A 20179-nucleotide genomic window follows, 5' to 3' on the forward strand; every position below is an offset into this window, starting at 1 on the left:
CGACTAGATCACAGCTAGCTGCGACTAGATCACGGCAAGCCGCAGCATGATCCCAGGAACATCGCGGCTAGCTGTGACCTGGTCGCGGCTAGCTGTGACCTGGTCGCAGCTAGCTGTGACCTGGTCGCGGCTAGCTGTGACCTGGTCGCGGCAAGCTCACAGTAAGGGGTCCAGGACATCGCGGCTAGCTGTTGCTAGGTCGCGGCAAGCTCGCAGGGAACATCGCAGCTAGCCGCGACCTCATCACATCAAGCTCGCGGGTGGGATCTCCATATAAGGATATATAACTACATCGCAGCTAGCTGCGACTTAGTCGCAGCAAACTTAATTTGCATGGTAAATTACGGCCTCGCAGCGAGGCTCGCTGCGACCTCGCTGCGAGGCTCGCCACAGGGCCTTTTTTTCTGTAAGGGTAAAACATGTAAGATGCCTAAAGCATGCTTGTCTGTTACTGACTAAAACGTACATATCATATGCATATCTTTTGCTGCTTATGTCTGGTCAGGGCTGCATGCAGCCCACATTAAATTAACTTCTGAAACTGTCTGCACTCTCTTTTTCCAAAAGAGAGACCAGTGTCTGCAGTTGCAGTTATGAAAGGAGACACACTGCACTCATGAAATCCAGCTCATTACCTTATGTCAGATTAGTCTTCAAAAGGGGGTACCCACCGGGAAACATGGAAGATCCAAAAGAGCCCAGGTTAAGCTTCGCGGTCATGCGGCGAGTCAGGTTGAACTGAGGGGCTGACCACTGGCGCACGCACGACTTGTCCTTCTCAACTAAGCACAAATGCAGATAAACTTAACACAGAACACAATGAATGGAAAACGAAAATAAGGTTGCCTGAACTTAAAACCTGCAACCTTGTCTTCACTGCTAAACAGTGATGTCCATGCAGTCACATATCTGAAGACATTTTTTAAATCAAGTCTGCATGTAATATTATGTTCACACCATGCAGCACTCACTCGGTCACTAACTTATCAGAATAAATATCGTCTTTATCTTCTTCTGCGTTCATGGGCTAGAATAAATATAATTTAAAAGATAATGTTAAAACCATCAGTTTCTATTTTTGATGTTCTTCTCTGTTGGAATCCACTAAAAAAGTAAAAACAGCATGTTATATTATGCATGACAAATCATGGCAAAAGTACCAGCTTTATCCACACAGAGACAAATTCAGAAGCAAAACACTTTTCATGTCTACACTAAGAACGTAATTCTTAAAACTAGTTTAAACATTTACTATTGGTAAGGTAATATAGCTCACAGTGAATACATGTGACAGTTATATGGAGCAAAGGTAAACAGATTGTCCATGACTACACGTGACTCAGCAAAATACTTGTCACATTGAACACCAACAGCTCAGTGCATACACTATACCAGCATCTAAAATGACTTTTTTTTCTTGTTTACAGACACAACACCCTATACAGAACCACTCACAAGCTACATGTGTAGCTAGACACACACAATAAAATAATAGTCACATACTGTCTTAAGTCTCTTTCTCCATTTCCTTCCCCACACTCTCTCCTATAAGACTATGAGACAATGCAAATCTTCCAACGGAGAGAAAATTTCAACTCAAGTGTATCAAGGCAGTTTTGAAGGAAACAACCAAAAGGTAAACTGCATTCTGATTAGCAATTTGTTGAAGAAGACAGAGCAAAGATTTACAACAGAACAAAATAAACTCCACATTGAAAGAATTGGGTTGGAAGTGTGTAAGAAAGTTTGATAATGGCCCTTTCTCTGATCCAATTCATAACAGGAAGAGCAAATGCTCATACAACTCACCTTCGTTGTAAGTAATTTCAATCAGACAAAAGTTATCTGCTACTCTTGCTCCATGAACGTTTAAGAACATAAAAATGTCAATCTCATTGACTCTAATTTGATCCCACTGCGACCTTGACATTTGATCAGGATCAACAAAACTTATGTCCATAGACTTTATCACACCATGGAAGTCTGTAAAGTTTCAAAGATCTAGCATCAAGAATGAAGAAAAAGTTTACCCCACTGTGACCTTGAAAACTGTCAAAGGTCAACCAGATTTGAGTCATGTCTGGGGGTCATCAAACTTTGGTATGTTAAGTTTCAATTTACCTTTAGCTTTAAAAATTGAGGACTGGGTGGCCGAGTGGTAACGCACTTGCGCTCGGAAGCGAGAGGTTGCGAGTTCGACCCTGGGTCAGGGCGTTAGCAATTTTCTCCCCCCTTTCCTAACCTAGGTGGTGGGTTCAAGTGCTAGTCTTTCGGATGAGACGAAAAACCGAGTTCCCTTCATGTACACTACATTGGGGTATGCACGTTAAAGATCCCACGATTGACAAAAGGGTCTTTCCTGGCAAAATTGTATAGGCATAGATAAAAATGTCCACCAAAATACCCGTGTGACTTGGAATAATAGGCCGTGAAAAGTAGGATATGCGCCGAAATGGCTGCGATCTGTTGGCCGATGTGAATGCGTGATGTATTGTCTAAAAAATTCCATCTCACACGGCATAAATAAATCCCTGCACCTTGAATATGTGCCCGATATAAATTGCATAAAATAAAAATAAAAAATAAAAAAATAAATCCCTGCGCTTAGAACTGTACCCACGGAATACGCGTGATATAAGCCTCATATTGATTGATTAATTGAAAAATGTTCAATTCTATGGCCAACACTTAACACTTTCGCGACGGGAGGTGACTAAAGTAGTAACAGCGCTGACACGCCCACGGACGGGAAGTGACTATTTTAGTAACAGACATACAAGGTACACGACTCGTGATTGCTTCCCGGTTTTTGAAGCTTGCAATAAATTGAGTTGTTTCCCTTGATACACGTGACTTGCTCTCCGCCATTTGCAAATTAGAGAAGATTTGAGTGGTTTTTTCGAACAAAAAAAATGAATCGAAGGCGAGCCTTGTCACGGGAGGAGATTCTCCGGATGTTGGATCTTGAGGATCCTGTAGATCATGATTCCGACGTGTTGTTTTCGCCTCAAGAAAGCGATAATAGCAGTGATATTGAGGAAGAAACAGTCCTGTTGTTGCTAGTATGAGTCGGCAAACTACACGTGGTAGGGTGGTACTGCATGGATGTTCGAATTGTGTGGTTGCAAGGGGGGCGTGGCGGCACTGATAACAATGGATGACTGGAGCCTCCTAAACCTTTTGGAAATGTTCATAGGTGTACAGTTGGGACTTTGTTGTGAAAATGTGACTTATATTCAATATGGATTACCTAGACATCATTTGGTGAGTGTCACAGCTTTGTTTCATTTGAGTCAGGATGCTGTGAGTGAATGCGGGATTTGCTTGTTTTTTTCTTTGTACTGTCTCCTTATTTCTGTGTAGAATTTTAACAATATTTCAGCTAATTCATAGGTTTTACACCTTGTTTGGTTATAAAATTATTTATAATACTTTCTGTTAAAAAATAACTTTTAAACAAGAAGGGCAAAGCCCATACGACTCACATGCTTGACCTTGACCTTTACATGACCTTGACCTTCAGGGTCAAGGTCAAATAACTAAACCTAGCAATGACATCATACACTAAGAACTGCTTTACACATTTTTCCTACCAAAATACATGTGACCTTGACCCAAGGTCAAGGTCATCCAAGGTCATGCAACACAAAGCTGTTAATTCAAGACATAGGAAGTACAATGGTGCTTATTGGCCCTTTCTACCATGAGATATGGTCACTTTTAGTGGTTCACTACCTTATTTTGGTCACATTTCATAAGGGTCAAAGTGACCTTGACCTTGATCATATGTGACCAAATGTGTCTCATGATGAAAGCATAACATGTGCCCCACATAATTTTTAAGTTTGAAACAGTTATCTTCCATAGTTCAGGGTCAAGGTCACTTCAAAATATGTATACAATCCAACTTTGAAGAGCTCCTGTGACCTTGACCTTGAAGCAAGGTAAACCAAACTGGTATCAAAAGATGGGGCTTACTTTGCCCTATATATCATATATAGGTGAGGTATTCAATCTCAAAAACTTCAGAGAAAATGGGAAAAATGGGAAAAATAGCTGTTTTTTAGACAACATTTATGGCCCCTGCGACCTTGACCTTGAAGCAAGGTCAAGATGCTATGTATGTTTTTGGGGGCCTTGTCATCATACACCATCTTGCCAAATTTGGTACTGATAGACTGAATAGTGTCCAAGAAATATCCAACGTTAAAGTTTTCCGGACGGACGGACGGACGGACGGACGGACGACTCGGGTGAGTACATAGACTCACTTTTGCTTCGCATGTGAGTCAAAAAGCAGTGGAAAAGAAAACACACACAAAAAAACATTAAAAAACACAAATTATCCCCCTTTCACCCCCCCCCCTTTGCTAAAACAAATCGCGTGACAAACTTATAAATAGCACGACTGAACTGGGCATCCATTTTTTAATTAGTACACAAAATTTGGTGGTGATTGGACTTAATTCAAGCTTGCTAGACAGATTTCTGTACAGTCACTGTTTTTTGGGAAGTTTCTTGGTGGCAAGCCTGGGCAGGAAGGACGTTAACGCCGTGGCAATGCTAGTCACAATAGTGTTAACTCCGCTGTGACCCTCAAATTTGATGTCCGAAGGTCATGACACCCAAGAAGTGTGTAAAGTTTCAAAGTTTTAGCTTATAAACATTCAAGAATTCAATTTTTGTCATTGTCATGACTCAAACCTGACCCTGCTGTGACCATGAAATTTTACAAGGGTCAACCAGATTTGGGTCCTTTCTAGAGGTCATCAAATTCTAGAACTCACAGTGTAAAAGTTTGAATGGTCTTTCTTCAAAAACATCCGAGAAAACCTCAAGACTAAGGTTTTTGTTCACAGCTGTCTTTACCAAAGACAACTGCTCATTACTAGGACTCACTGATTACCAAAAGGGAATAAAAGTCTGGTAAAGACACTAAGTTGCAATCTATATGGTTAAAAAGATCAGTTAATTTCTGTGTGTGCATGTACATCAAACACATTCCTAACAAATCTGATGTGTGTGTGTAGGTCTTTATGTCTTTTCCAGAGAACCACTTTGGGAAAACACAAAATCAAATCACAACATACCAACAACACATTTAATAAATGAATAGATACAAAAGATTCCACTCAGAAAGAAAAATAAATCAAGCCGTGCAAAAGGCAGTCTTTCCCAGAAATAGATGAGGCAGAAGAGAAGAACTGGAACACTTCGAAGAAAAAAAAAAAACTTTAAAAGAGAAAGAGACAAATATAGTCAATAGAAAACCACTGACAAACAAACAAAACAAACATTAATCAAGCCGTTGATGAATCAAATAACAGTTAACACCATTAGAGGTTCGAAAAGTGTTGGGTTTTTTTTTTCATTAAGGATTTGGATGATTGATCTGAATCAGCCAATCACATAAATCATTCCAGAACTGGTGAAAGCAAAGAAAAAAGAGAGAAAATAAAGCAATGCTTGGCACTGGGCGAAGAGCTGTAAACAAAGGAAGTATCTCATTCCAAGTTGCCATTGTAAACACTGTGGTTATAAACCAATGCACATTGTTACACCACAGAGTGATAGGATGGCAACCAGTGTGCAGTTACTGAGTTAGGATTTTGTTATTTCTGTTTGCATACAACATCACACATGACTTACACAAAAACCTATGAATAAAGGCCAGAGATTGTTTTCTGGGATTTGGCATTGAAGATTTTCTTGGAAATCTTTCATCTGAAAGGAAACAAGAGAAATCAAGTACAAAAATAAGCAGCATGCCCAAAACTTAGGATAAGATTTCAATTGAATATGGGAAAATTAAAAAAATACAAAGGGGCAAACTACGAAAGAAAAGCCATCAAAACCAAAACAGACAAAAACTCTAAATCCTTATTAAGGTTAAACAAAAGAGACAGATAAAATAAATGATGTGGGCAGATAATGCAAAAGTAAAATACGTAAAAGATGCTAAAAACAAAATAAATCAAGAAAAATCATGCACACAACATTGATTTTCTTTTAAATTGTGCATAATTATATTAAAAATAAAATTTAATTACAACTTACAAGGTGTAAATCTGGAGTCAAAGTTGTCTTTGCTGTGGTTTTTTAACTGACTTCAGTCAGCAGCTGCATCTTCAGGGTGATTAGCTAAGGAATTTTAGGTTGACTGTACTGTCCCACAGGTAAACATTTAAACCAAGACCTGCTTTATCCTGATACACCTGTAATTTTGGATTAAATTACATATCTTAACCCGACTCACATATAGCAGATTGCTAATGTAGGTGGCGGGTAACTTACTCTATGATCTGGGAAGAACCTGCCCTGCGGCCACCATAGCCGGTAAGGAGCTGGTCCCATCTTGTCGCGTACTTGAAATGTCGCGCAAATAAAAGTTTATAAAAACGTCTTCAGACGTCCAATAAGCTGAATCAAGTACTTCAGACAGTCTCCCTGACTTGAGTACGGCCAAAGATGAGGCCCAGGCTCTCGCCTCATGAGTCCGTGCAGACGACAGAGGGAGAACAGACTGCCCCCCCCCCCCCCTTTATTTATGCCACCAGTCATATGCTTGTCTAATGAGTGTAGACATCTACCTAGCTAAAGTAACCCGTGACAGGACTCTGCTCCGGGCTGTATTGAGTGAGATGAAAAGGAGTTTTTGCTCTTTAGCTCTTAACGGAGCAGTCCTAGACAAATAGCTGCTGAGTGTTCTAACTGGACAATTTGCCATGTCAGGGTCTCCTGATGCTAGGATGGTAGATAAAGGCAGAATCCTGATTAAGGGAGAAGGATGGTGAGGCTTTTGATTTTTGCTAAGAAATCAGGCCTAAAACGAAGTGTGATAGAACCGTCACTTTCGATTGAGGTATCTTTGGGAAGGCCCGAGAGAGCATGTACCTCACTGCTCCGTCTAGCTGTGGAAAGTAAAGTGAGCAGCAGAGCTTTACGTGTCAGATTATAAAGACTTGCCAAGTGTAAGGGTTCGAAATCAGGAGATCTCAAAAACTCCAGAACTAAAAACAGATCCCAGGCTGGGACTGGTGTCTTTGCCCTGACAAAATCCAATGCAGCGCCCCTTAACACTATTGTGACTAGCATTGCCACGGCGTTAACGTCCTGCCTGCCCAAACTTGCCACCAAGAAACTTCCCAAAAAACAGTAACTGTAAAGAAATCTGTCTAGAAAGCTTGAATTAAGTCCAATCACCACCAAATTTTGTGTACTAATTAAAAAATGAATGCCCAGTTCAGTCGTGCTATTTATAAGTTTGTCACGCGATTTGTTTTAGCAAAGGGGGGGTTAAAGGGGGATAATTTGTGTTTTTTAACGTTTTTTTGTGTGTTTTCTTTTCCACTGCTTTTTTAAAAGTTATTTTTTAACAGAAAGTATTATAAATAATTTTATAACCAAACAAGGTGTAAAACCTATGAATTAGCTGAAATATTGTTAAAATTCTACACAGAAATAAGGAGACAGTACAAAGAAAAAAACAAGCAAATCCCGCATTCACTCACACTGTCACAGCATCCTGACTCAAATGAAACAAAACTGTGACACTCACCAAATGATGTCTAGGTAATCCATATTGAATATAAGTCACATTTTCACAACAAAGTCCCAACTGTACACCTATGAACATTTCCAAAAGGATTAGGCTCCAGCCATCCATTGTTATCAGTGCTGCCACGCCCCCCTTGCAACTACACATTCGAAGATTCATGCAGTACCACCCTAACACGTGTAGTTTGCCGACTCATACTAGCAGCAACAACGGGACTGTTTCTTCCTCAATATCACTGCTATTATCGCTTTCTTGAGGCGAAAACAACACGTCGGAATCATGATCTACAGGGTCCTCAAGATCCAACATCCGGAGAATCTCCTCCCGTGACAAGGCTCGCCTTCGATTCATTTTTTTTCTCGAAAAAACCGTACAAACCAGGCTAATTTTACATATGGCGGAAGGGCACACCAAGTGTGTCAAGGGAAACAACTCAATTTACTGCAAGCTTCAAAAACCGGGAAGCAATCACGAGTCGTGTACCTTGTATGTCTAATACTAAAATAGTCACTTCCCGTCCGTGGGCGTTGCAGCGCTATTACTAATATAGTCACCTCCCGTCGCGAAAGTGTTAACACGCTTGCAATAACTCCACCAAGAGAAATTGTGTGACCCAATTGTTTTAAAGTGGAAGAAATCGCCGATCTCCTGACCTTAAGAGATGATGGGGACCTGCCTTGGGAGGCTAACCATGACAAATGATTAGCCACCTGCATTGACCGAGGAGATGTAGCGTTTACCCCATTATCTGTACATCATGTTACCCATGCAGACCAGTGTGAGGTGTAAACAGAGCTTGTAGACTGTCTGTGAGCCTTCTGAACCAATTCGAGGGTACCGTCCGAAGCACCTGAGTGACGCAAAGACTTCCTCACAGTCTCCAGCCTGTAGTATTGATCTTCCATGCTTCGGGGTCCGGGAACGGGAAGACGAACATCGGCAGAAGGCGATAGTACCGAGTGGCAAATAATTCTATCAGCGGCTTCTCCAAATTCGCCCGAAGGCGTAGAAGCGCGTGGTGAGATAGAGTCCATTCTGTGTGGACATTCTTGGCCTACCGACTTAGAGAGTCGGCCAAGTCATAGAGGCTCCCAGGAAGGTACTTCGCTGCTAATAAGATTGAATCAACGCATGTTCTCCTCTGACAAAGGGAAAGAATTCCACAAGAGACATAAAACTGCTTCGATGGTGGAGGGAGAACCAATGGGAACGCCTTGCATGAGCAAAGGTGTGAGAATCCATTATTTGATCGTGTCTGAGAACCAGTCGAGAAAAGACACTAGCATGTTCCAGCCCTTTGTTTGTTTGCTTAACGCCCAGCCGACCACAAAGGGCCATATCAGGGCGATGCTGCTTTAGACATTCAACGTGTTACAGCCCTGCAATTCCAGTTTCCACCTGGAGTTCAGGACTTCCAGAAAGGGCCGCTTGTACAGTCTCCCCAAAAGGGATCAAAGCGTCCATGGATTCCATTTGACTTGGAATCGAAGTCAGAGCCCTGACTGAGGCTCTGAATTAAATAAAATGTTGCCACTTCCGATCTGTTTTGTGTATCAAAATGTGGAAGTAAACATTCGTTCGATCCATGGAAGTGACCCAATAGGAAGGCCCCAGTGCCTCCCTCAATAAAATGGGAGTCCTAATCCCCACCAGCTGCTGTGTAGTGGTAAAACACAAAGGCGGGAAGAAGGGTGATGCAGAGCACTAAAACTCCAGTTGATATAACTGCCAAGAGTGTGAGTGAAAGCGTGCTTTTGTCTGCCCACCGACCCCCACCGCTAACCTGCCCCGAGGGGGGAGAGGGGTGGGTATTTGGCACAGCGCCCAAGGAGAGAGCATGGAGATAAAAAGCCAAAGCCGAGACCGATTAGCCTTTCTTTCTTTCTTTCTTTCTTTATTTGGTGTTTAACGTCGTTTTCAACCAAGAAGGTTATATCACGACGGACCGGCTAGCCTAGTGCTTTTCTTTTGATAACAAGACAAAGCCGAGGCCTCCCGTGCGCTTTCCTTTGCTGTGAGCTTCTCCTTGTTAGAGAAGAGTCCGCGTTTGCATAGAGGCGGAAACGAAAAGAGAAACTTCAAACAAGGAAGAGATTAAAGTCTCGCCAACAGAACCATACTGTCGGCCGAGGCCTTCTCCCAGGCGAACAGCAAAGCTACATCCTTTGTATAATATATGCGTCCCGACAGAACACAAAGGTATCCAGTGAAGACGTAACCGCACAAGGGAGAGAACGAATCAAAGTCTTGATCAAAGACGATAATTATAAAGAAGTGCGGCCACAATCTTCCACAGCCAGGAGATCCTTGTTCTTGCAAACAGACAGTTTCTCCTTGCTATAAACATCCAGATGGATGTTCGTCAAGTCCGGTGTAACCGGGAGCGGTTCCGTAGTTAGAACAAAAGAATAACCTAAGTTCTTAAGCTTGGTGTTAACCGAGGCCTACGGATAGCGCTCAGCGAGTGATGCGCTACTTGCGCGAGTGACGCAAGCTAAGGCAACACCGCAGCAGGTGCTTCGCCGAGCGCTGCCCACAAAGGAAGTGGTGGCAGAGGAGAATCATTTGATAATACTTCCACAAGTTAAAATGCCACCGAGGGAGGATCAAAGAACTTAAAGTTCGAAGATTTTCCTGAGAAGGCTCAAATCAGCAAAGCTGAAGGTGGAGCCGGAACCCAATGAGGACGTAACCGCACGAGAGAGAGAGCGAATAAGCTTCTCAGTCAAAAACGATAACTCCAAAAAAGAGCGGCTGCATTCTTCCACAGCAATGAGATCCTTTTCCTAACAAACGGAAAGTTTCTCCTTGCTATAACCATATTGCCGAATGCTTGCCAAGTCCGGTGTAACCGGAAGTGGTACCATAGGCAGGGCAAAGGAAGTGATCAAGCTCTTAGAATTGGCAGTAAGCCGAAGCTTCTGGTTAGTTCTCACTAAGAAATGAGCTACTAGTCCAAGTGACGCAAGCCACGGCAAAGCCGAAGCAGGAGCTTCCCCATGTGTTGCCAGCAAAAGCAGAGGTGGGGCAGAAACGTGCCGCGACAGACATTTGCTCGGCTGAAACCTTAGCCAAAGAGGACAGCAGTATGGGAACGTCTTTAACGCTCGTGTCGTTTCGGAATTCGAAAGGGTCCAAGGACAACGCGATTGAACGCGAAAGGGATCGAAGAAGTGTCTCTGAGAGAGACGCAAGTTCCAGCGAATATCTTCCCGTCTCCTCCAAACCAAGCAGCGCGCCCTCTGAGTAGGCGCATGTTTTTATCTAAACGATAGCCATCCTCCCTAAGATTGGCCAGCTCCGGAGTGACCGGAAGCGGTGCACTCGGCAGAGCGTGAGTCCCAATAAGACTGTGATGCCGACGGGAGAGAGCAAACTTGCGGGAATGAACCGAAGCGCTCATATGACGTAGTTGGTCTGAGGCAAGCCATGGCTGAGCAGCAACAGGCGCATGACCGTGTGCCGCTAGTAGAGGCACAGTGTCTACAGGCAAGCTGTTCTCTGAGCCCGAAGTTCTAGCCAGAACCTTGGAAAGTTCGTAAGCCACGGAAGGAGATTCGTTGAAACGAAATTCCTGAGTTTCCGTTAGTGCTGGGCGGAAATCACCCACCGCTGAGGGTGGTGGTGCCGCAGTCAGCTTGTCGTAGCTGTCACACCTTCAGCAAAGTACTTGGCAGCTACCTGAGCCGCAGTAACCAAAGCTGGCTTAAGTTTGAGTGACAACCTGAAAACGACTTACTCCTCAGTGACTGAGTGAGACTCGTCGAACTCAGATTCTGCTGAGGCTGGACACTGAAAGTCATTATGACTAGCTGCGTCGCTAAATTGTTCCTCCAAGGGCGAGGCTTTCTGCAAAACGGAAGAACCGTGCGAAGCCTGTCCAAAAGCAGCTTCCTGCCCAGAGGGCGGAAGTTGAGAACTGTATACATTCACCGGAGACATGCGAGTCTGCCCGTGAGTATATCCGTCTCGTTGTCCGGTGTCGACACCCCGTGAGTTCCGCTTACTTTGAGCGATAGCCTCCGGGAGAGTCAAACTTTCACTCCCCAGCCTCGGCGGGGGAGCTACTAGTTCCGGCCCAACTTGTTGTCTGGTGTTGACCCCCCGTGAGTTCCACTTACTAAGAGCGATAGCCTCCGGGAGAGTCAAACTTTCACTCCCCAGCCTCGGCGGGGGAGCTACTAGTTCCGGCCCAACTTGAACACTTTCACCAGAAAACCTGGTTACCGGTGAACATGACAAACCTGTAGAGCGTGAAACCGCTCCGCATATGAAGGAAGCCTCCTCCTCTGCGTGCACGTCAGCCGAAGTGACTGTGCATGAAGGCGGAACCTTGATGCGTGACAACGAAGCCACGTCGCCCACTCCCGCCGGGAGCGAGCGCAACTCTTGACGAGTGGCCTGCAAATCCACAGCAAGCTGCTGTTGTTGCACAAACATATTACTCATTTGGGACGAAAACATCTCAAAAAAGGAAGAAAAATCCTCTCCAACACAAGTTTTATCTTTCCCACTGCGTTTCTTGACCTTGGCTGAAGTAGCCTTACTTTTAACCTCCTTCAGCACCGGCATGGTTGGACTCAAAGGGTCCGAAATCTTAACAGACATTGTTGTTTGGTAACATGGGTCAAGAACAGAAACGATAGTGCCTTTGCCTTTTTCTTAATGCGTACCTTAAAAGGTGAAACGTCAGCAGCTACCTGTCTAGTCTGTGGTTTCTTTTTCTCCTTGTCAGCCATTGCTGAGAAAACAGTCTGAGTTATGGTAAACAACAATCAGACCGAAAAACGGAGAAAGGAACAAACGAAAGCAAAAAAATTAGAACGAGCTCACCCAAACTGGTGCATGAGAAGCAGGGACCTGTAAACGGGGTGAAAACACTGTCTAGAAGACAGTAGGCTGAAAGCCTGTAGCGTAGTGTAAAAACACGTCCGAGCGTCTCGGAGGCTGAAGTGGGAGTTATCACAAACTGAACTGACTGAACATTGCGAGTTTACGGTGTAGGGGAAGTAACTGCGTAAATTCTAGTCTTGTTGGGGTTGTTTTCTGTTATTGGGATCGTTCCCGGTCGTTTGAGTAGATTCCGGTATTATGATCCTAGTATAAAAAGGCGACTACCTTGTTGTCCGAGAAAAGCGCTGCTCGGTCAAGTTCTACTGGAGTTTCCTGTCATTACTTACTGCTAGTTGGTTTAGCTTGTTTGTGTTTTTGGTCTAGTTTGTCTATTGTTGATAATAGTCTGATCTTGTGGTTACTTTCTCTTGGATTTTTTTGGGGGGATCAAGAGTTGACTGTCGTTTTTGCTGCAGTGGAGTTTTGATCATGTCTACGTCCGAGGGTCGAGTTACAAGGTTGAAGTCTTCTGTAGCTCAGATTATTCGTCAGTCTCTACATGAGTCTTTTGGATCCGCCAATGACTCGACTGAATCAGTCGTGGTTACTACGTCTCCAACTCCTACTGTTACCACTATTTCCGTGACTACTTCAGGGGCTACGATGACTTCTCCTGTTGTCGGAGGTCACCCGTACGGAGCCACCTTCCCTGTTTATTCCAGTACACCTAGTCAGGCAGGGTTGGATTCCATGACCGCCGAGATTAGGAGCATGGGGATTGCATGCGGATTGTCTGGACCTCAGCTAGCTTCTTTTGTTGTTCAAGAAAAATCGCGGAGGGAGGAGACACTCAGGACAGAGAAAATGAGAAGAGAAGAGAGGCAAGAACAGTTGAGAAGGGAAGAGAGACAAGAACGATTGACGAAGAGAGCGAACCGGTGACGACGACGTCCGCGGACATTCCGCTCATCCCGTTGGTGGCTGAAGAGACCATCACTGACGTCAACCTGGATCCTAGTTGCCCTGACATCCATGTTGGGATCAAGGAGATTCTGCAGACAGCTGAGGATGTAGTGACCGACTTACCTTTGCGTACCAAGATGTTGCACTATGAAGTTGGCTCACGACGTGCCAATTAGGACTCGACAATATCCACTTCCTTTTACCACAAGGGAGACTGTCGCCAAAGAGGTGGACGCAATGCTGAAACTTGGAGTGATTGAACCGTCGAAGTCACCATACAGCTCTCCCATTGTGATCGTAGACAAGAAAGATGGGAAGAAACGGTTCTGCATTGACTATCGACGTTTGAACAAGATCGTGGAGTTCGACGCAGAGCCGATGCCTGACATGGAATACCTCTTTGCGAAACTCGGGAAAGCCAAATACTTGTCCAAGCTTGACCTGTCGAAGGGATATTGGCTGAGGAAGACAAACCAACGACGGCGTTCACCACACCGCAAGGGTGCTTCCAGTGGACGGTTATGCCTTTCGGTCTCAAGACAGCTGGAGCTATCTTCTCTAGGATGATGAGAACACTGCTTCAACCGTTGAAGATGGCTGAAATCGACAACTTCATGGACGATGTTTTGATCGCTACAGACACGAAACAGAGGCATTTGCAATGTCTCCGCGCATTGTTTGACCGACTGAGGGAAGTGAGCTTGTCTGCAAGACCCTCCAAGTGTTACCTTGGTTTTAGACAGCTGGAATACCTTGGGCATGTTATTGGGCGAGGCGTCATCCAACCAGAAGTGGGCAAGGTGAACAAGATCAGAGATTCACCAAAACCAACCACGAAGAAGCAGATCCGATCGTTCCTCGGGTTAGTGGGTTTCTACCGCAAATTCATACCCAAGTTCTCAGATCTTGCACTGCCACTCACCAACGCCACGAAGAAACAGCAGCCCAACAAAGTGATTTGGACACCTGAGATGCAGGAAGCTTTTGACGCACTCAAGGAACGGATCTCGTCTGAGCCAGTGTGCGTCTTGCCCAACTTCTCGATACCATTTGTCTTGAGGACTGATGCTTCTGACGAGGGTTTGGGGGCTGTCTTACTTCAAGACCAAGGAGAAGGACTGCAGATTGTGTCATGTGCCAGCAAGAAGCTGCTTCCAGCTGAACGGAACTATTCCACGATCGAGAGAGAATGTCTTGCGATAGTGTGGGCAGTGAAGAAGTACAGTCCATACCTCTATGGACAATCGTTCACGGTGCAGTCTGATCATCAACCTTTGGAACATCTGGATGGACTGAAGGCCACCAACAAGCGCCTGATGCGATGGGCGCTGGCCCTGCAACCCTACGACATTCTTGTCGAGTCAATTCCTGGAAAGGAAAATGTGGGTGCAGACTACTTGAGTCGAATAGTCGTATAGGGAATCGTTCGGCTGTCAGTTGTACATAGTGACTAAGTATGTCTTGTACTCAAACGGTGTTTTCGACTTAGGTGGGGGCTGTGTCACAAACTGAACTGACTGAACATTGCGAGTTTACGGTGTAGGGGAAGTAACTGCGTAAATTCTAGTCTTGTTGGGGTTGTTTTCTGTTATTGGGATCGTTCCCGGTCGTTTGAGTAGATTCCGGTATTATGATCCTAGTATAAAAAGGCGACACACATGCTTGTTCGGGCTCTTTCCCTCTGACCAAATCAGTGGACGCTCGATTGTGTCTCTGATGGCCTACCACTGTCAGTCTTGTTTGACTGCGTGGGGTTTCGCTTGACGTGTTCCGTGAAACGTAGGGCTGAGTGTCGAATTTTCCTCGGGCAGCAAGGTTAGTTGTTCTTTACCTGTGACTTTGTCTGGAGTGGTTGAGTTTTGCGCATGAATGTTGCGTTCAGTTGTTTTTCTCATTTGTGTTTAATTTTTGTCGTTGGGATATGGGGAGAAATATTCTTGTGACCACGTGCGCGAGAGAATGCATGCTAGTGCAGTAATCTTCTCTATAGCACTGTATAATATTTTTCAACGCTATCTATCCTCTCACCACGAGTGGAGTAGTTTTGTTGTCGGTTTTTTGGGCCGGTCAAACACAAGTTCCACGTGGTGCTGCGATGTTGGTTGCCCCAGAAGGGAGTAACATGATTAGTCGCGACTTTAACTCCTTGGAATTTATGATGTAGGAGGGGTATTATATCTCGTTTCAATGTTGTTTAACGTACGATTTTTGACCAGACGTGTAATTGTCCGCACATGGTTGCGAGCCGCCATTTTGATTTTGCGTGAATTTTTCTTGGAGGTAAAACTCGCAGTCCTGTCATTTTGTTCATTAAAACTTTTGCTTGGCACGGAAGACGAATTCTGTTTCGGTAGTGTTCTCATGAAAACGTACGCTAACAGTTGGAGTAAATTCTGTTACTGTGACTCAGGAAAATTCCTGTATGGTTTGACTTGTCTTGGAAACTAAACCATTTGAGAATAACACGGTTGTTTCCCATGCATCAAACCGAGTATGGTTTTGAACAAAATCAGGACTGGGAGTTTTGATAATGGTGTTTGTAATTTTTTGCAAGATGATTGTTGTGGGTTTAAAAATCCTGACTTTGTTGTTTTTTGGTTGACAAAGGGATTGTCAACCAAGTGAACTTGTAGGTACTTGTCTATCTAGATTATGGTGTTATGAATTTCAGGCTAGTAGCTTAACTTAGCCTTCATTCATTTCCAGTGCCCGTTATTGAGTTTTGCTGGGAGAGATGGTTACCAGGCTTCAGGGCTGCGACCGCTGAGTTGGTGTACTGAGTGCGGTAACGCCTGGGACAGCGTGTTGTCTTCAGTTGGGGTCAGAAGCACGGTGGTGGTTGTTCGACACTACTTCCGCCAAGCTTCCTGCCCGGTCTTACTTCACGCAGTCTGGTGTTGTGTCCTGGCTGGTATATCTTTTGCCTAGCTGAAACTTTATCTTTGTATCCAGCAAAATTAGTACTTCTCATTTAGTAGCTGGTTTGCTTCACCTTTGTGCCTGGTGTGTGTAATCGCAAGAATTGATCTTGCCAAGACTAAACAAGAACAGTGTACACCAACCGAATAGTCGTCATCGCCTTCACTTAGTGTGAAACTGTGCGGAACTATGGACTGTCGATAATTACAGTCAGTGTGATTGATTAAGTTACGCCGAATCAAGAAAGACTGAACATTCATGGTTTCTTTTCTTGTAGTCATCTTGTTTATGACTTGTTGGTTTATGTGATTGCCATGTTTGCTTGAAATTTTGCTGATTGCATATTCAGTCTATTCTTGTATTGCAGGTGGCGAAGCAGTCTATTGGAAGAGACTTGGCGTCTGTACTTGTTTGCATTACTGACATACTTGGGGGTACTTAGATTTTTCTGGGATTGTTTTCAAGATTGTTATATTTTTTGTTGTTGTTCCAGAATTGTTTTTTTTTCTCCTGATTCTGGACTTCAGTATTTTGTGTGTGTGTGTTTTGTTGTATATGTGATTTGCTTATTAGTGATGTGTAGTATTGTTTGTGGGATGATTGTACAGTAAAGTTGAGTGATTGTGAAACTGTCTTGTGCTTCAGGGGTAGTGTATATGCGAGAGATTGTTGGTTGAAAAGGGATCTCTATCCCACTCCCACATAGGGGAGTTACAGGAGTGAGCTTTCACAACATGGCGGCGGTGGAGTCACGCGTGATAGGTCACGTGACGGTATGACCTTGACTCTTGTCTAACATGGGTTATAGGTCAAGGCCGTTCTTTTTTAGGGGGTTACTTCCTCTTTGAGGTGAAGCGTAGTTCAGTGTCTTAGCACTTAAACTGAAGTTAATGCATTATGTGAGTCGGGTTAAGATATGTAATTTAATCATGCCTTTATACCCTGAATGCTCAGCCTGAGTATGCACAGGCGTGCTATGTGAATGTACCTGTGTGCACAACATGTGAGGCAACTCTTTTTTGTCTTAGCTGAGATGACAAGTCAACTCTTACTAACCCTAGCTGTATCACTCTTTGTATCATCCTCTTTTGAGAAAAGCAGTGAATACCAACTGTACTTAAAAGTTTAAAAGTACTTACTGTCTAAATGATTACAGTAACTCCTGTTCACTTTTGTGAACAAAAACAATCCACAACATTATTAGATATTGTGCTTGCATGTTCAAATAAATAATCAGGATTTGCATGCATATAATGTGAAATGTAATTCATGCCAAAGATTCAAGCTGGGATTTCAGCAGGTTTGGACCAGAGAAAGATAAGCAATAGATGATGTTCGGAAATAACTCTGAAGGCATTTGTGTGGGTTGTGAAAGAGTAAATACTCTTGCTTTCATTGAGTCAAATCTTCCCAAGTGACATTAAAGAGGGGTGTGGACAAGGAGAATGTGTGAAAAGTTTGCCTTTTAAAAGTATTCACTCTTTCACATGCCATACAAACCTGACAGTTATTTCCGGAGTTTGTCTATTAGGAGAGAGTCATTTCCCAGTGTTGCTGTAAAATTCAATCAGGTCCAGTCATACTAAAAAAAACAGTAATTGCTGGCTCTCCTCTTTTACAAAAATCAAAACACTATATTTCCACAGCATCTAAACTTCATTATACAATTCCAGCTTTGACATAACATATTTCTTTCTCTGGTACCTACATTATTTATCATCACTCTGTAAATGGTGTACTATAGTGCAGTGAATGAACAAAATTGAATGAAGTCTCAAATGTGTGTTAAAATTAGACTTTCCTTTTAAAAACCAGATACAAGAACACTAAACTTTCAAAACACAGGAAATGAAGGTCATTGCTGTTGAACTATTATGGATGAGAACAAAATGTTATAAGGGTTGAGCAAACATGCCACAATTATTTTTATTCTGAGATACTATTTGAAGACAGAACACTATTCCCTGCTACATAATTCCTTTAAAAAGTATGAAAAGACACAACGGATAACTGTAAGAAAGTAGAGTGCTAATGAGTGTCAGGCTGTCAGTGTGTCCTCAAAACTCCTACCCTCCTCCCTTCTCTCTTCATCAAGCAACACTGTCTAGCTCCTATCCTAAAAAAACACATTTATGGACGCAATTTAATAAGACTGCGAGTGAATATTGTTTCAGAAATGCAGTAATACTAGTAAAAACAATGCCAATACTGACTGAAAAATGGATGCACAATAAACCACTGAAAATGAAAATCACAAAACTTCACAAATGTCAACTGGGAATGGGAGCAATGTCAGATGCAACTTGTACAACTGACTCAAGTGGGAGGCAAGCATTCCTACCTTTGGGAGGCATCACCCCCTTGGTGATGAGATGTAAAGGAACAGACACTGCTCGGCGGTAAGGTGGCTTGCCTTTCAAGCTCTGGCTGACAGAACGGATGCTGTCAGTGCGAGCCAGAGCAAGTCGAGCCCTGTTCAGCTTCTTCAGGAAATGGTCACTGTGTCTGTCACTGCTGGTCAGATCTGCAAGGAAAAAAAAGCAATAATAATGATGATATTAATAATCATAATAATAATAATGACAGCTTATATAGCGTGAATCACAGATTCCTGTGTTCTTTGCCCTTTACATATTAACAATGAATAAGAACACACTATTTCAACATTAAATACATATGAATTCTAGAAAAAAGAATAGAACAATAAACTTACACAACATCCACTTTGTGACAATACCATCTGGTACACAAACGCACAGTAAAGAATCCTGTACAATCTGCATTGAAAAAAGGGTTTGTTTACACTAAAGATAAGTCAAGTTCTAAGTGAATTTGATTATGTTGCAAAACAGCTGCAGGTAAATTGTTCATATTAAACTTAAGATTGTTCGGGGATATCCTAATTAACTCTTTGACTACTGATTTAAGGAAACTTGACGGGTCGTCAATCGTCAGAGTCTTCTGTTTTATGATTCGAGTTACGAAGTGCTTGACGAAAGAGTGTCAATTGACCACGAAAGAACAAATCGCTCAGATGAGTTACATCAAGCCCCCCCCTCTGCCGCTCTTTTCCCATCTCCTTAACACTAATGCCTGATCATCTGATGTTGCGGGGAAAAATCTCAGGAAAGTGTGATATCGCACATCAGTGTTCAAAGGGCCATAAAACAGACACTACTCTCATGTACAAAAGAAAGAAGCAGGCCTGGGAATGAGTAAAAATGGTTTGGGCGTACTGACGGGAAAATGTTGCGTTTTAAGCATTTTTAAGGGCACACGGAGGCTCTTTTCTTACACAATTAGACAAGGACTTCGTCGTATTTACAACGAAAGGTGTATCATTCCCAGGCCTGAAGAAGGGAAACGATTAAGATATCAAGGAACTGAGTGGAGAAAACGTGAATAGGTCGCGGAATCAGTTTGTTCCGCCTTCCCTGTTACTCTTCTTTACAATCTTTGCTCACACTGAGTCAAAAACTTCTTTTGGTGGTGGGGGGGGGGGGGGGGGGGGACACTGAAACAGATGACAAAATTCTATTGTGTAACGATTTCCTGGTAGATAAAACACATTTAAAACGATGAAAAAATTTTGAGAAGAAAAAACACCAACAACTTTAGTTGTTCACGGAATTGACAATCAATTTTCAGAAGGAAGAACACCAATCGATGACGAACACGCCAGTTTTTATCAGTTCATTACATTTAGTCAAGTTTTAACTATTTCATGGCCCCCTACCCTCAGACTAGCACTTGGAGCTCTACTACACTGGGAGCGGGTACCAACTTTCAGGGCCTCAGTCTTATCGTCGTTCAGTTTCAGTTTGTTGCATAGCATCCAATCTTTTACTTTCTCTACACACTGCTCAAGCTTGTCCGTGAGAATACTGTCTTTTTCTGGTATTTCAG

General features: G+C 43.3%; 1 protein-coding gene across 3 annotated transcripts in view; it reads right to left on the minus strand.

Annotated features, from left to right (window-relative positions):
• The window catches only part of LOC138952778 (protein unc-79 homolog), a 294903-nt gene that overhangs the window by 73996 nt on the left and 200728 nt on the right, over nt 1-20179 (minus strand). For 2 of the 3 annotated variants that reach the window (XM_070324504.1, XM_070324503.1), the window contains exons 25-27: nt 18615-18797; nt 5650-5724; nt 672-782 (exon numbers count right to left, since the gene is read on the minus strand). In XM_070324504.1, the coding sequence (XP_070180605.1) occupies nt 672-782; nt 5650-5724; nt 18615-18797 (369 nt within the window). The remainder of the gene's footprint in view (nt 1-671; nt 783-5649; nt 5725-18614; nt 18798-20179) is intronic. The other variant, XM_070324505.1, reaches the window with a different exon arrangement.

Source organism: Littorina saxatilis, linkage group LG17 (genome assembly GCF_037325665.1).
Source record: "Littorina saxatilis isolate snail1 linkage group LG17, US_GU_Lsax_2.0, whole genome shotgun sequence".
NCBI lineage: Eukaryota > Metazoa > Mollusca > Gastropoda > Littorinimorpha > Littorinidae > Littorina > Littorina saxatilis.